Source organism: Barbus barbus, assembly GCF_936440315.1.
Source record: "Barbus barbus genome assembly, chromosome: 37".
Lineage (NCBI taxonomy): Eukaryota > Metazoa > Chordata > Actinopteri > Cypriniformes > Cyprinidae > Barbus > Barbus barbus.
This window is the reverse complement of record NC_136715.1, coordinates 12752818-12766337: the sequence shown is the minus strand read 5'-3', so window position 1 is coordinate 12766337 and position 13520 is coordinate 12752818. Positions and strand designations below refer to the sequence as shown.

The following is a 13520-nucleotide window of genomic DNA, read 5'->3' as shown; positions in this document are numbered from 1 at the left end:
CAGCTGATTGTTGACCTAGTCAGGGATCATGATGACCCATCACTTTTTGTCCCTTTGAATTAGGGTTCTTTTTTCAGGCTCATTCTTATTCTGCTCCTCTTTCCAGATTCTCTCACACTTTCTAGACCCACATGCAGAGTGTAAGTGTGTGTGTGTGTGTGTCTAGAAGATTGAGAGTATGTTTGGCAGAGGGAACAGGAGAGACTTTTTTTAAAATGTTAGATTTCAGACTCTCCCACTCTCTGTCCTTGATCATTCATGTCCTCAAGAACTGAAAATGTTCGGATTTGTTCCAAAGCAACCGATTTTAAAGTCAGTCATTCATTCAGATAAGCATTTTTATCTTTCCCTGTATAGAGATGCAAGTATTATATTAAAGACCATAAAATCATTGGACAGTTTTATTTTACCATATTGATGTATTTGATATTTAAAGAATGCCAAGTTTTAGTTATATCAGAGATATGGATTTAATTTGCTACTTGCTAGTCAGTTGCAGGTGGTAATAAGAGGTGTGACACTCTCCAGATAGAATTTGATTGGACAAAATCTGTGCAGTGCAGGATGAGTCATCAGTATTTTTAGTTTGTCTTCCTGTAAGAGAAGGATTGTTCATTTTCTGTGTACATATATCTAAATTTTGTCAATGTTAAAGTTGTGATGAAACTGAAGTAGCAACAGAGATTCTCTTCCGTATAGTTACTAATATATCAGTGAATCGGATATATGTTCTATATTCTTTATTGAACTGAATGCAGACTTGTAGACATTAAGAAAGGTGCTGAGTATAACTGGACTAAATGATTAAACGAAGTCCGACTGACATCAAGAAGTCTGCCCTTCTCACCGGAAGATCCAGTAATGACTTCTTTAATTAATTTTTTTTTATGCTTTTATTAATTGTTAACAATAAGATCTATAACATGCATTTCAAAACCAGATGAATTTCCATTTCATCCCAAATTTAACAAATGAGAGGCCCATATTATCAAAGAATAGCCTTTCACAATTATGTGACTCTTATTCACATAAAGAGCTTCAGAACAGAGGCTAATTTTTCTAATCTCAGGACTCCTTGAGTGTCCCTCTGCTGTGACTCATTCTATTATTGATGCAGAAGAAGCTGTGATGTGCACAATTCTCTCTCACACACAAGTGCTCCCTTACGTGTCTGTATATATATTTTTATACACACTTATACTCCAACCTTGTGACATCAGTATATACATCACTGAACATGACACTCTACCCAGGACCACCAAGACCGTAGTTGGCTTCCCTCAACACAAGGCCCAGGACCACATTCCTAGTCTTCCCTCTTGACAACAACCCGATCTCCCTCCGTTAATATAGAGTGAATTAAAGCATTAAACCAATTATAATTTTATTTCAGCAGATATTGATTTGAGACTTTCTGTCCCTGTGCCCTTTGTGTGTATTAGTCATCTCTCCATTAGTTCTTCTTCAAGGAATCTCTCCTCTTGTAGAGGAATCTCTCTGTTTCTCAGATTTGGTTTAGGCTAATTGGGTTTAAAGGATCATATGGCAAGGAAAGGTACCATCTTGCATAGCCAAAATTTTGATTTATGGCAATTTGCACCTTTTCTGGATAGACAGATCACCTGGCTGATATGTAAAGTGACTAATCAGTTTGCTTTGTTTTTACATTTCATCTAGGGGTGGGGTTATTTTAAATATATTATTTAAAACAATAGACAGACTCCCACTGTAAAAATAGCAGAAAATGCATAGAATTTAATGAGAATTTCTGTCAGTGCAAATTGTGATACACAGCTTCTATTTTACTTGTTACTGTACATGCCTCAAAATAACCAAATAAATCAATAAATAAAAAAATTAATAGCTAGTGACACTAATTAAATTGTAACTGGTGGTTTCAGACATTTTGCTTTTTATTTTTTGTGCCATGTGACTTAGTTCAGTAACTGTTGAGACTTGAAAAGCAGAAAAGCACCCTCCTTATCTCTCACGAGGGCTGCAGTCTGTTACAGTTCTGCAAAGTCATACGGTCAGGATGATGGTGTTGTACCTCTCCACAGTTCTGCAGCCACTCCCTGTGACGATTCGGACTCATCCGGCTGCTATCCACATCAATAGCATTGTTGAATTTATCAGAGGATGTATTTCTGTTTAGAGGTCATCTTGTCACAGACATCACCATTTTTATGTTTGCCTTTATACTTAATGGCAGGATAGAAAGCTACAATATTGCTGCACTAATTGGGCTGTTGGAAGGATGTATTATGGATTTTGGATTTCTTCTTAAACAGATTAGGATGGTCATAACAAGTCCATGGTTCATCCTTTCAACATTTATGTATATTCATCATATTAGAGCATCAAAGCTCTGGATTTAGATGACTGACTTGCATAAAGCCAATAGTATTAATCTAGGCACTGAATATTAATCATGATGATTTCACTAATCTTTAATTGTTAATTGAATGCCCAGGGATTCTTTATATTAACCATCTGCCAAATTCAGTGTATAACGCATTGGAAAAAAAAAATTCTAAAGCACATACCCATAATGCAAGAGCACTGATGTGTGGTGGAACTGAATCGTGACTCTGTGCAGCTGCTTGGCCTTCCCTCTAGATCTTTCTATTGATCCCGCAGCCATCTGCGTGAGTCGCCTCATGGGAGATATCACTTGCTACACAAATACATGCTTCCTGAAAGCAACAGCACCAACACTTCACTCACTTAGCAGCATAGTAAATCCTCAAGCATTTCTGGTATCTTGAGGAGGTTTTGGGGAGAGATTTTATTGTCTATATTTGTGTATTTGAACTGTTGTTCTTTGTTCCAGGAGCATGACATTGAGACGCCCCACGGTGTGCTCCATGTGACCATGAGAGGAAGCCCTAAAGGCAACCGTCCTGTCATTCTGACCTATCATGACATCGGCCTCAACCGTATGTGGAAAAAATGAAATAACAGATCAATTTTATACTTGAGTATGATGATGGTGACAGTGTTTGGTCGGTTTTCAGACAAGTCCTGCTTCAACACACTGTTCAACTTTGAGGACATGATGGAGATCACTCAGCACTTTGCTGTTGTGCATGTTGACGCCCCTGGCCAGCAGGAGGGAGCACCCCCCTTTCCCACAGGGTGAGTGTCACATCTTCACAGCCAATGAGGCAGTATTGTCATTAAACATATTGACTGCTTCCGAAATCGCATGCTCGTACTTCTTTTGGACAAATAATTACTTTGCCACTGTTAAAGTACTATGTAGTATAAATAGGGTTGCCAACCGTTCCGTATAATACAGAATCGTCCCGTATTTAAGGCATATGCCGTATGACCACCTAGACTATACAAATAACAAACTCTAAATTGAGAATGAATCATTCTTTTTGGACAAGTGTTTGATTTGTGAACATAGAACATAGCCATAGTTTTTTTTTTTTTTTTTTTTTTAAGTCCACATCTTGGCTTCAGCAAGAGAGTTTGGGCGAATGCAAACAACGTGATTATTTTTCATGAGTCCAACATCCGACCATGCAAAAAACATGCATTTTACCTAAGGGAAGACATTTTTCTCTATTGTGGGTAATGTTAAATAGATAAAAAAATACATATAACTTCCAGCGTATTCTTAACCTTGAATCTCATTCTTAAAACACAAAATGACCAACCACCAAAAGCAGCCCATGTTAATTCTATAAGTTGTCTTTAATGAATAAATATGCATTTTCATATATACTGTAGTAGGCCTACTGTATATACTTACACACACACACACACACACACACACACACACATATATATATATATATATATATATATATATATATCCTAAATATATATATTTTTTAAAGTTTGAGATCAGAAAGATTTTTAATGTTTTTTTTAAAGAAGATTCTTATGCTCATCAAGACTGCATTTATTTGATCAAAAATACAGAAAAAAAATGTAATTTTGTGAAAAATCATTGCAATTTAACATAACAGCTTTCTGTTTTAAAATAATTTTAAATATAATTTATTCCTGTGAAGCAAAGCTAAATATTCAGCATCATTACTCCAGTCTTCAGTGTCAGATGATCCTTCAGAAATCATTCTAATATGCGGATTTATAATAAATGTTTGAAGCAGTTTGTGATATTTTTTTCTATATATTTTGAGCAAATGTTTAAAAGAACAGTATTTATTCAAAATATAAATTTTGTGTTACAATATATACTACTATGGGGTCAGTGAATGTCTTTTTTCCTTTTATTTTTTGTTTTTTAAAGAAACTTTTAGAATACATTTATTCAGCAAGGACGTGTTAAATTGATAAAAAGTGATAGTAAAAACTTAAATTGTTAGAAAAAAATATATTTTGAATACATGCTGTTCTTTTAACCTTTTTATTCATCAAAGAATCTTGAAAAAAGTATCACCAAAGCAATATGAAGCACAACAGTTTCAACACTGATAATAAATCAGCATATCAGAATGATTTCTGAAGGATCACATGACACTGAAGACTGGAGTAATGGCTAATGAAAATTCAGCACTGCGTCACAGAAATAAATTATATTTTAAAGTATATTAAGATAGGAAAACAATATTAGAAATCGCAATAATATTTCACAATATTACTATTTTTTTCTGTATTTTTTTAATCAAATAAATACAGCCTTTATGAGCATAAGAGACTCCATTAAAAAATGTGTGTATGTGTCCCTTATTCTGTCCCTTATTTTTCTATGAAAAACCACGATTGTCCCTTATTTTCCTTCTCTGAAGTTGGCAACTCTAAGTATAAATGTTTGTGCCATAAATGCAATCAGGGTGTACCACAGTCACCATGATGTCATTGTCATGTGACCTACCAGCATCAGTTGCATCACTTCACTGCCATTCACAAATCCACTCCTAATGGGATAGTCTAAATGCTGTGATATATGTTTGATTTTTCATATCTGTTGATCTTCAGTTACCAGTACCCCACCATGGATGAGCTGGCAGAGATGTTACCCTCAGTCCTGACTCAGCTAAAGTGAGTAACAAAGTCAAGGCGGTCCATTAGCAATAAATTACACTCTACCACATCAATCAGTGAGGTCTGTCTGTGTGCAGGACAGAACAGGACATCTCTGCATCTGTAAGACTCAGCCTGGCAGAACTGCACATGATGGCAGTTTGTCATGGATTGAGTAAATTACAGTATTTCTCTGACGAAATACTGCAGTTGTTGAAAGTTTCATAAGATGTGGTTGTGTTTCCGTTTGCAGGGTGAACAGCGTGATTGCCATTGGTGTGGGAGCAGGAGCGTACATCTTAAGCCGCTTTGCTGTGAGTTCTGACATTTTTCAGCTTTTCATTTTGCATAATTGTAATTTTGTTGTCTTAAACCATTGACTGTGCCTCTCTCCGTCTCTGTCTCACTCATTCTTTCTTTCTTTATTATGGGACTGAATCCCCTAAATTAGCATTCTGTGTGTTTACAGAATACTGAATTCCCTCCAAAACCCGTCGCCATAACCATAGCAACATTTTGTCGTCACTTTTGTAAACAAGGAACATGGATTCCAACAGTTTAACCCATTTCCCGGTAGCTAAGAATAAATGATAAGTACTTAATGTGACTATAAAGTTACAGTTTGCAAATTAGGTACCTCTACGGGGCTCAGCAAAAAGGTTGTTTTTTTTCTGCTGTCTCAGGTCAAGTTAAAATTTAACTTTTCCTGCAACATTTTCACCAGCCCTTTACAAATATTTTTAATAACATTTTTGAAAGTATAAATAAATATTTTTAATTAAATAAATACTTAATTTAAAAAACTATGTATCATTAGTTTTAACAGTTTTACATATCTTAATTGAACACTACATCATTTTCCAGTTGCAGTTTTTAATTTTAGTTTTTATTTAGTTTTAGTAATTTTAGTGCTTTTACATTTTTGTACGTTTTTTAAAAACATTTCTGTTTTGCTTAATTAGTTTTTTCCACTGTTGGTACTTAATTCAAACTTCTCATATTTTACTAAGTTACCGATGCAACATTTATTATTTACATTTTTAGTGCAAGTTTTTCATCTTTTCACAAATATTTTTTATTTTATTTATAGTTTTAGTGAACAATAAAACCACTAAAATGGTGCATATTTAACTGCGTGTACATGGCCTATATCAAACAGCTATATCACATATTTTTGTATCATCCCCACCTGCCCTTTTCAGAGCTGAGTCAAAATAAGGCTACAAAACTGCATTGCCCCCACAGGATGTGAATGCAGGACTGTCATAATACTGCATGCACTGCAGCCTCAAGCATCTGAGGCTATTGATCAAAGTCGAAATATCTCACAAGCCTAATATATTCAGCGTTTCTTTTTATGCAAGGCATCACATAATATACCCCTTCTCTTTTCTCATTTATTCATTGCTAAGAGCCCCGTGTCATTTCCTGTGCCTTGCTCTCTCATCCTCTATGCACATGTGTGACACACTGAAAGATTAATGTCATGACAGACAGCAGCAGCGTGTGCTGAAGAGAGATGCTTTGAGTCCAGCTGCTAAAAGTTCCTCTTCTGCTGTGACTACATGCATTTTTAAACCACTCTCCCCATGTCATCCTCATTGAAGACTAAACTCTTTGCTCTGTCTGCAGCTCAATCAGCCGTCCCTTGTGGAGGGGCTGGTTTTGATCAATGTGGACCCCTGCGCTGAGGGCTGGATAGACTGGGCTGCTTCTAAGGTGAGTAAATAATTTGAACAAACAGCGGATGATTCTACAATTCTATAATTCTATATCTAGTATTGAAACCACATCAGTATTATTCTGATTTCCTTCTAGCTCACTGGGTGGACTAGCAATCTAGTGGACATTGTGATGGCTCATCACTTCAGCACTGTGAGTGAACCCCTTTGACTTTACATCAGTCAATCCCATAATGCTTTGTGAGCACCATGAGAGCCAGTTGGCTTTTATTTCTCATTAAACACAATGTTTTTTTTGTTGTTATTCTGATCAATTAGGAGGAGCTGACTGACAACCAAGAACTGATTCAGACGTACCGCCTGCACATTGCCCAGGACATCAACCAGGACAACCTGGCCCTCTTCTGTGGCTCATACAATGCGTGAGTGACATTTCATTATAAAAATGTATATTGATTATAACCTATGCTGAAAAACCTTCTAAATTAGGTGTTTGTTTATAACAGGCGCCAAGACCTTGGAATCGAAAGGCCAGTTGCTGGACTCAATGAGAATACAGTGAAAACATTGACGTAAGATATTTTTTTTTTTTGTATTTTATTTTGTGTGTATATGTGTGTGTATATATATATATCTATCTATCTATCTTCTATCTATCATCTATCTGTATTGTTTTTGATCACTTCCTGTCCCTGTACAGATGCCCTGCTCTTCTGGTGGTTGGAGACACTTCCCCTGCTGTGGAGGCTGTGGTAAGTTTCTAAGTACAAGGTCATTTTGGTTTTTTGTTGCTCTGCCCTTCACTATTTTAAGTCTGTTGAATATTTTACATTACAGGTTGAATGCAACTCAAGGTTAAATCCAACAAAGACCACTTTGCTGAAGGTAAGATGAAGTTGATATTTTGCAAAACCCTTAATCTTTAACTTCAGCATTTAACTATTTCAATCTCTTTCTCACTATACATTATTTGTATTCTCTCTCTCTCTGTCAGATGGCTGACTGTGGCGGTCTGCCTCAGGTTGTTCAGGTTAGTCTTGTTCCATCTTTATTTCATATTAAACACCTGCTGTTATATTTACAAACATATACATAATGTGATATGAAAGTATAAATCAGTGTAAATTACCTCTAATCTCCCAACAGCCTGGAAAGATGGCCGAAGCCTTCAAATACTTTGTACAGGGAATGGGATACAGTGAGTATTTTTATCAGTTTACCTCAAGGTTTTGCACTTTTAACCTGTGAATCTGTCTTCAGATATTTGTTTAATCTGCTGTGCAATCTGGGTCAGCTTTCTCAGAAACATGCATCTGTTTATCTGGGTTTCTCAGATGCTATGCTAATTAGCAATTCAGCACCACGCTATGACTAATGGGCATCTTTTATTAAGACAAATCCGGCTCAGGAGTCTGTCTTTGGTTTGCTCTTTCTTTCTTTTTACTGCACACAACTCAGCAAGTCTTCCCACACACTGTGTTTTGATTAGTTTTCCTTCCAAACTACAGACGTGCGCGACATCACAATGCGCTCTGAATGAGCCCTCCAACACATATTTGACAGGTTTTGGCGCTCCAGTAAAGTGCTCGATGTGCTGCCAGCGCTCTGTGTGAAAATATGTCACCCTCTCTCTGACCCTGTACCTCCCCCTTCAAAGATACTTGCTGTTTCATTTCTGCGCTGTTTCTTTTCTGCACTGTTGTATAGTCCTTGTTCCAATCAGATATTTACGTCACGTCAGAAGTCAGACCAAAACAGTTGCTTTTCAAGAGCATAATGCTTGTAACATTCATTACAGACTTTTGAATTAAGCCATCAAAGCTCTAGAGAGTTTTCAAAGGGTTCATGCCATGAAGAATCCAAAGGCTTTTTCAGACCTGTAGATTGTTTGCTTTGTTCCAAAACGGGGACTTTAATTTGTTACAATTTTGCATTTTCTTCTTTGTTCGGTGCGCTTTTACAAGGCAACAGTGCAAAGTTTAACAGACTGTGTTTATGCAAGTCACATGTGAGCAAAACAGTCCTCTTATTGGTCAGACGTTTACATTCCTCTGCATCAGTGAGGACATATACAGTGGGGAAAAAATTATTTGATCCCCTGCTGATTTGGTACATTTACACACTGACAAAGAAATGATCAGTCTATCATTTTAATGGTAGGTTTATTTGAACAGTGAGAGACCGAATAACAACAACAATAATCCAGAAAAATGCATTTCAAAAAAGTTATAAATTGATTTGCATTTTAATGAGTGACATAAGTATTATGTCACTCACGCAAAACATGACTTAGTACTTGGTGGCAAAACCCTTGTTGGCAATCACAGAGGTCAGACATTTCTTGTAGTTGGCCACCAAGGTTCGAGGGTTTAGACCCTCCTCTTTTCAGATCCTTCCCAAGTCATTAAGGTTTCGAGGCTGACATTTGGCAACTAGAACCTTCAACTTCCTCCACAGATTTTCTATGGGATTAAGGTCTGGAGACTGGCTAGACCACTACAGAACCTTCTTGAGTCACTCCTTTGTTGCCTTGGCTGTGTGTTTTGGGTCATTGTCATGCTGGAATACCCATCCACGACCCATTTTCAATGCCCTGACCCTGACGGTACATGGCCCTGTCCATCATCCCTTTGATGTGGTGCAGTTGTCCTGTCCCCTTAGCAGAAAAACACCCCTAAAGCATAATGTTTCCACCTCCATGTTTGACGGTGCTGATGGTGTTCTTGGGGTCATAGGCAGCAGTCCTCGTCCTCCGAACACGGCGAGTTGAGTTAATGCCAAAGAGCTAAATTTTGGTCTCATCTGACCACAACACTTTCACTTTGACAAACTTCAGACGGGCCTGTACATGTGCTTTCTTGAGCAGGGGAACCTTGTGGTTGGAGATTGACAGTTATTTTGTGTTTCTTCCATTTGCGAATAATCGCACCAACTGTTGTCACCTTCTCACCAAGCTGCTTGGCGATGGTCTTGTAGCCCATTCCAGCCTTGTGTAGGTCTACAATCTTATCCCTGACATCCTTGGACAACTCTTTGGTCTTGGCTAAGGTGGAGAGTTTGGAATCAGATTGATTGCTTCTGTGAACAGGTTGTCTTTTATACAGGTAACAAACTGATATTAGGAGCACTCCCTTTAAGAGAAATTATAGACTGATTATTTCTTTGTCAGTGTGCAAACGTACAAAATCATCAGGGGATCAAATCATTTTTTCCCCCACTGTATCAGTGGTGTTCTGAAAAGAGGAGGCAAAGTTTTTTCTTTCTTCAAAGTTTTTTTTAGTTTTTTTTTATCAAATGTAAATTCATGTTCCAGTCACATTTTCTTACTTAAACATTACTTACACTATCAGAATTAAAAATATATATATTTTTACATTAACAATGTAATCGATATTCTATTTATTAAAGCCAAGTATGAACCTCATTAGGTTAGAATTTAAGCATTTTACATTTTTCCTAAATAATACCTAAAGGCAGTAACAATTTAAACAATATATTTTATTTGTGAACTTATGTTCAGCTATTTTATTTTAATAGTTAACTTTTTAACTATTTTTTTTTTATTTTTCAGGTCATCAAAGCTCGGTAAATATTGGTCATGGAGAATAACTTTAAATTACACCAAGCTGATTACTCACTAAAAACTCCCACAGATCATGTTTTCAGGTCATTTCTAATCTTATTTTGATGTAACAAAGTGGTTATATCTAAGTGTGTGAGTACTTACTTGTTTATTAGTCTTCCCATTAACGCCATTATGATGTTCATTCAGATTGATTCGCGAATGTGTACGAACACAAGAGGCGGGATTTATCACATGAACCAATCACAGCCGAACATAACCAGTCATATCCAATCATATCGCGATGGAGGCGTTGCCTCCTCTCATGTGACTTTCCCCCATTCATTCTTAATTACCCCCCACCAAACTCATGGCATTATTTGGGGGTTTGTTAAAACTCAGTGTGCTCAGGGGAGGCGATGAGACGCTGGTGTCACTGTTGGACAATGTTTGATTTACTATTTATTAAAATTAGTGATTTATACTTTTTTTTTTTATGTTGTATTTTGTTATATTGGCGTTGTTTTATTTTTCTACTACGATTTTTTTCCCCAATATTTTGAAGAGGCACTGCCTCACTACAAGGCGGGCTATTTGCACTTAGTGTTTTTGGAATGAACAAATGATGAAAAGCAGCAGTCATATCTGGAGGTCCCAGACAATGAAAACATGATTAAAAGTTAGAGTGACGGTTATGAAGAATCTAATTAGGACTTTGTCAATCTCAGGGGAAAAAAATAATAGAAATTTATATGACCTCTTTAATTAGCTTAGGTGCCAAAAATATTCATAGTTATCTGAGGATATATAAGAGCATGTTTTTTGCTTCTTGATTCCCTCTGTAGGTGAAGAGCCACAAATGCAGCATGAGGCTGAGGTGGTTAAATGTCAAAGCAGGAAAAGATTTGCCATTTTTAGACCCTGCAGAGAAGCCATTAAAACATAGCTGTAGACACATGCAAGATTTACAGCTGTGATTGGTAGGGCCGAGGTCGTAACTTGCAGGGTTACATTTTAAAACATAGACGTCCCTCGACCACAGTCAGTATCTGAAAGCATTTCCATGAAATACCAAAATCTGTGCTGTACAGAGGTCTTATTTTCCTCTCTGTTTCCCTTCAACTTTTGCACACAGTTCCTCATGTTTTGCTCAGCCATCTGAGCTCTGAATCAGGTACCCGGGATGTGATTGACTGATGTATACATGCTTGCATGGCTCACCTCTGTGATTGTTTTTAGACATATTTGCATGTAGATATTTGACATGGTAATATTTAGTGCTCGACCGATATGGGTTTTTCAATGGCCTTTGCATATATCTAGAAAGTTGGGTGGTAAATATCTGATACACTTATTTTTTTTTAAATATTATCTTTTGTTTAAACACAATTTCAGTTTAAAAACATATACCTATTTTACATTTAAAGAAGCTGTTGTTAGATTTTAAAACTATATAGTGATACAATACCACTGTTACATGGCCAGGTCAACATATCGGTCTGTCACTACAATTACTAAAAAGTTCCAGCAGACATTTTGTACGATGTGTAGACCTTGTTTTATTTCTTAATTTGTAAAAGTTTTAGTTTTTAAATATTATTTTTAAATGCTATTTTAAATGTTGCCTTGGATGTGGCTTTACTTTTTTATTTGATTTTTAATTCATATTAGAATTTATCATTTATTTTAGATTTAGATTTTTTGGTATTCTTTCGTTCTTTTATTATTATTAATATTTTTTACAGTTTGTTACACATTTTCCAAAAGGTATGTGCTGTTTGTATGTGTCTTTGCTTTTCGTGTGGTAGGTCTAAATTTTGTCAGAAATGCTTCTGTGTGCACACAGATACTGTGTGTAGGCAGACACGAGACAAACTTGTGATTATCTATTATTATATTCTCGGTTTGGTTTCCTCTTGCATGTAGCTTGTTCTTTCGTTTTGCTTGCCGCCCCTGATTATACTGAAGACTGCAATAGTCACGTTCTCATATCTCTCTCCCATCTCACAGTACCAGCGGCTGGCATGACCCGTCTGTCTCGATCCCGATCCTCCTCGTCCAGCATCACATCCATGGATGGCTCACGCAACCGCAACCTGAACAGCCCTCTAGACGGGCCCAACTCTGGAGTCCTGGACAACCAGGCCAGGCCACAAACGATGGAGGTGTCCTGCTAAAGCCTGAGGCACAGAATCTGCTGTTTGCTGTCGTTTCACCCCTCACCTCCTGTTATTCAAATCAGATTCTCACGTGTTTCTAAAGCCTTTAATAGTGAGGTAGGGGAGGCTTGAACGAAATGTATGACACACTGAAGGTATGCATATTGAATATATACATGTTAATAGACACTAGTCAAATTTTAAGTCATAAAAGCAGATAAAATTAAAGACTAATATATTTACACATGAAAGATCTTCCACCAGGCTTTTTTTTATATTAGCATTACATTCCACCTCATTTTTGATTGTTAGAGTGAAAAGGTTCCACTCTCACTTAAATGAAAAACACATGCATTAAAATTTTAGTTTTTGTTTTATGGTGTGACCTGTGACCTCTCCTGTGCTCTTATATTGCTACACTGATATTGTCGTGTTCTGTCATTGAATCCACTTTTCTGTTCATCCTATGAATGTAATGAATGTTTAAGAACTGACTTTTGTTGTATTTATATTCAAAACTGATATTATACTAAAAGCCGTCCGCTATTAGGTGATAAATGCTTTTGAAGACTTTGGATGACTCATCAGACAAAATAAGTGGAATATCATTCATTATTTTCATTTTAATATTTGTTTCTTCTTTTAATACTTACATTAGGCCATCGCTCTTTAAAACATGCAAAACAAAAGTAACAAGGACTTAGTATGACTTAAGTCATGTTTTTTTCTTTTGTGCATTTGCTCCCTTACCATTTTTAACATAATTATTCTTAATCAAATCATAAATTGATGTACACATGTAATGACAGCTTTCATAGACATGAAATAGTGTCTGACAAAGTCACTGTCCACTGATTCTCAATGACTAAATAAAGTTAGATCATGAAAAACAAGACTGTTCGTGCATTTTTCCCCCTTTAAATACTAAACGTTTATAACTGCTTTACTTTTGCTTTCAAAATAGTACTATTATTTTCAGAATCGCTGAAGAAACAATTTCTCAACGGTAAAGGAGATGAAAGATCATCTAGTCGCAAAGTTTCCGACCACAAATGTACTTTTTTGACACTCGCAACGAGCAACCCTTATCCTCAGAGTGTGGTTAGACTATCTTTA

The 13520-nt window shown here is 36.4% G+C and overlaps 1 protein-coding gene across 6 annotated transcripts in view; it reads left to right on the top strand.

The window, feature by feature from the left end:
* ndrg3a (ndrg family member 3a) overlaps positions 1-13290 on the top strand; it is a 35354-nt gene extending 22064 nt beyond the window's left edge. For 3 of the 6 annotated variants that reach the window (XM_079396376.1, XM_079396377.1, XM_079396374.1), the window contains 14 exons: positions 2834-2939; positions 3018-3138; positions 4957-5019; positions 5255-5315; positions 6634-6720; positions 6820-6876; positions 7002-7105; positions 7190-7255; positions 7384-7435; positions 7521-7568; positions 7678-7713; positions 7830-7881; positions 11381-11419; positions 12256-13289. In XM_079396376.1, the coding sequence (XP_079252502.1) occupies positions 2834-2939; positions 3018-3138; positions 4957-5019; positions 5255-5315; positions 6634-6720; positions 6820-6876; positions 7002-7105; positions 7190-7255; positions 7384-7435; positions 7521-7568; positions 7678-7713; positions 7830-7881; positions 11381-11419; positions 12256-12422 (1059 nt within the window). In that variant the 3' untranslated portion in view covers positions 12423-13289. Of the gene's footprint in view, positions 1-2833; positions 2940-3017; positions 3139-4956; positions 5020-5254; positions 5316-6633; positions 6721-6819; positions 6877-7001; positions 7106-7189; positions 7256-7383; positions 7436-7520; positions 7569-7677; positions 7714-7829; positions 7882-11380; positions 11420-12255 lie in introns of all 6 variants that reach the window. The other 3 variants (XM_079396378.1, XM_079396375.1, XM_079396379.1) reach the window with 1 other exon arrangement.
* The last annotated feature ends 230 nt before the right edge of the window (positions 13291-13520 follow it).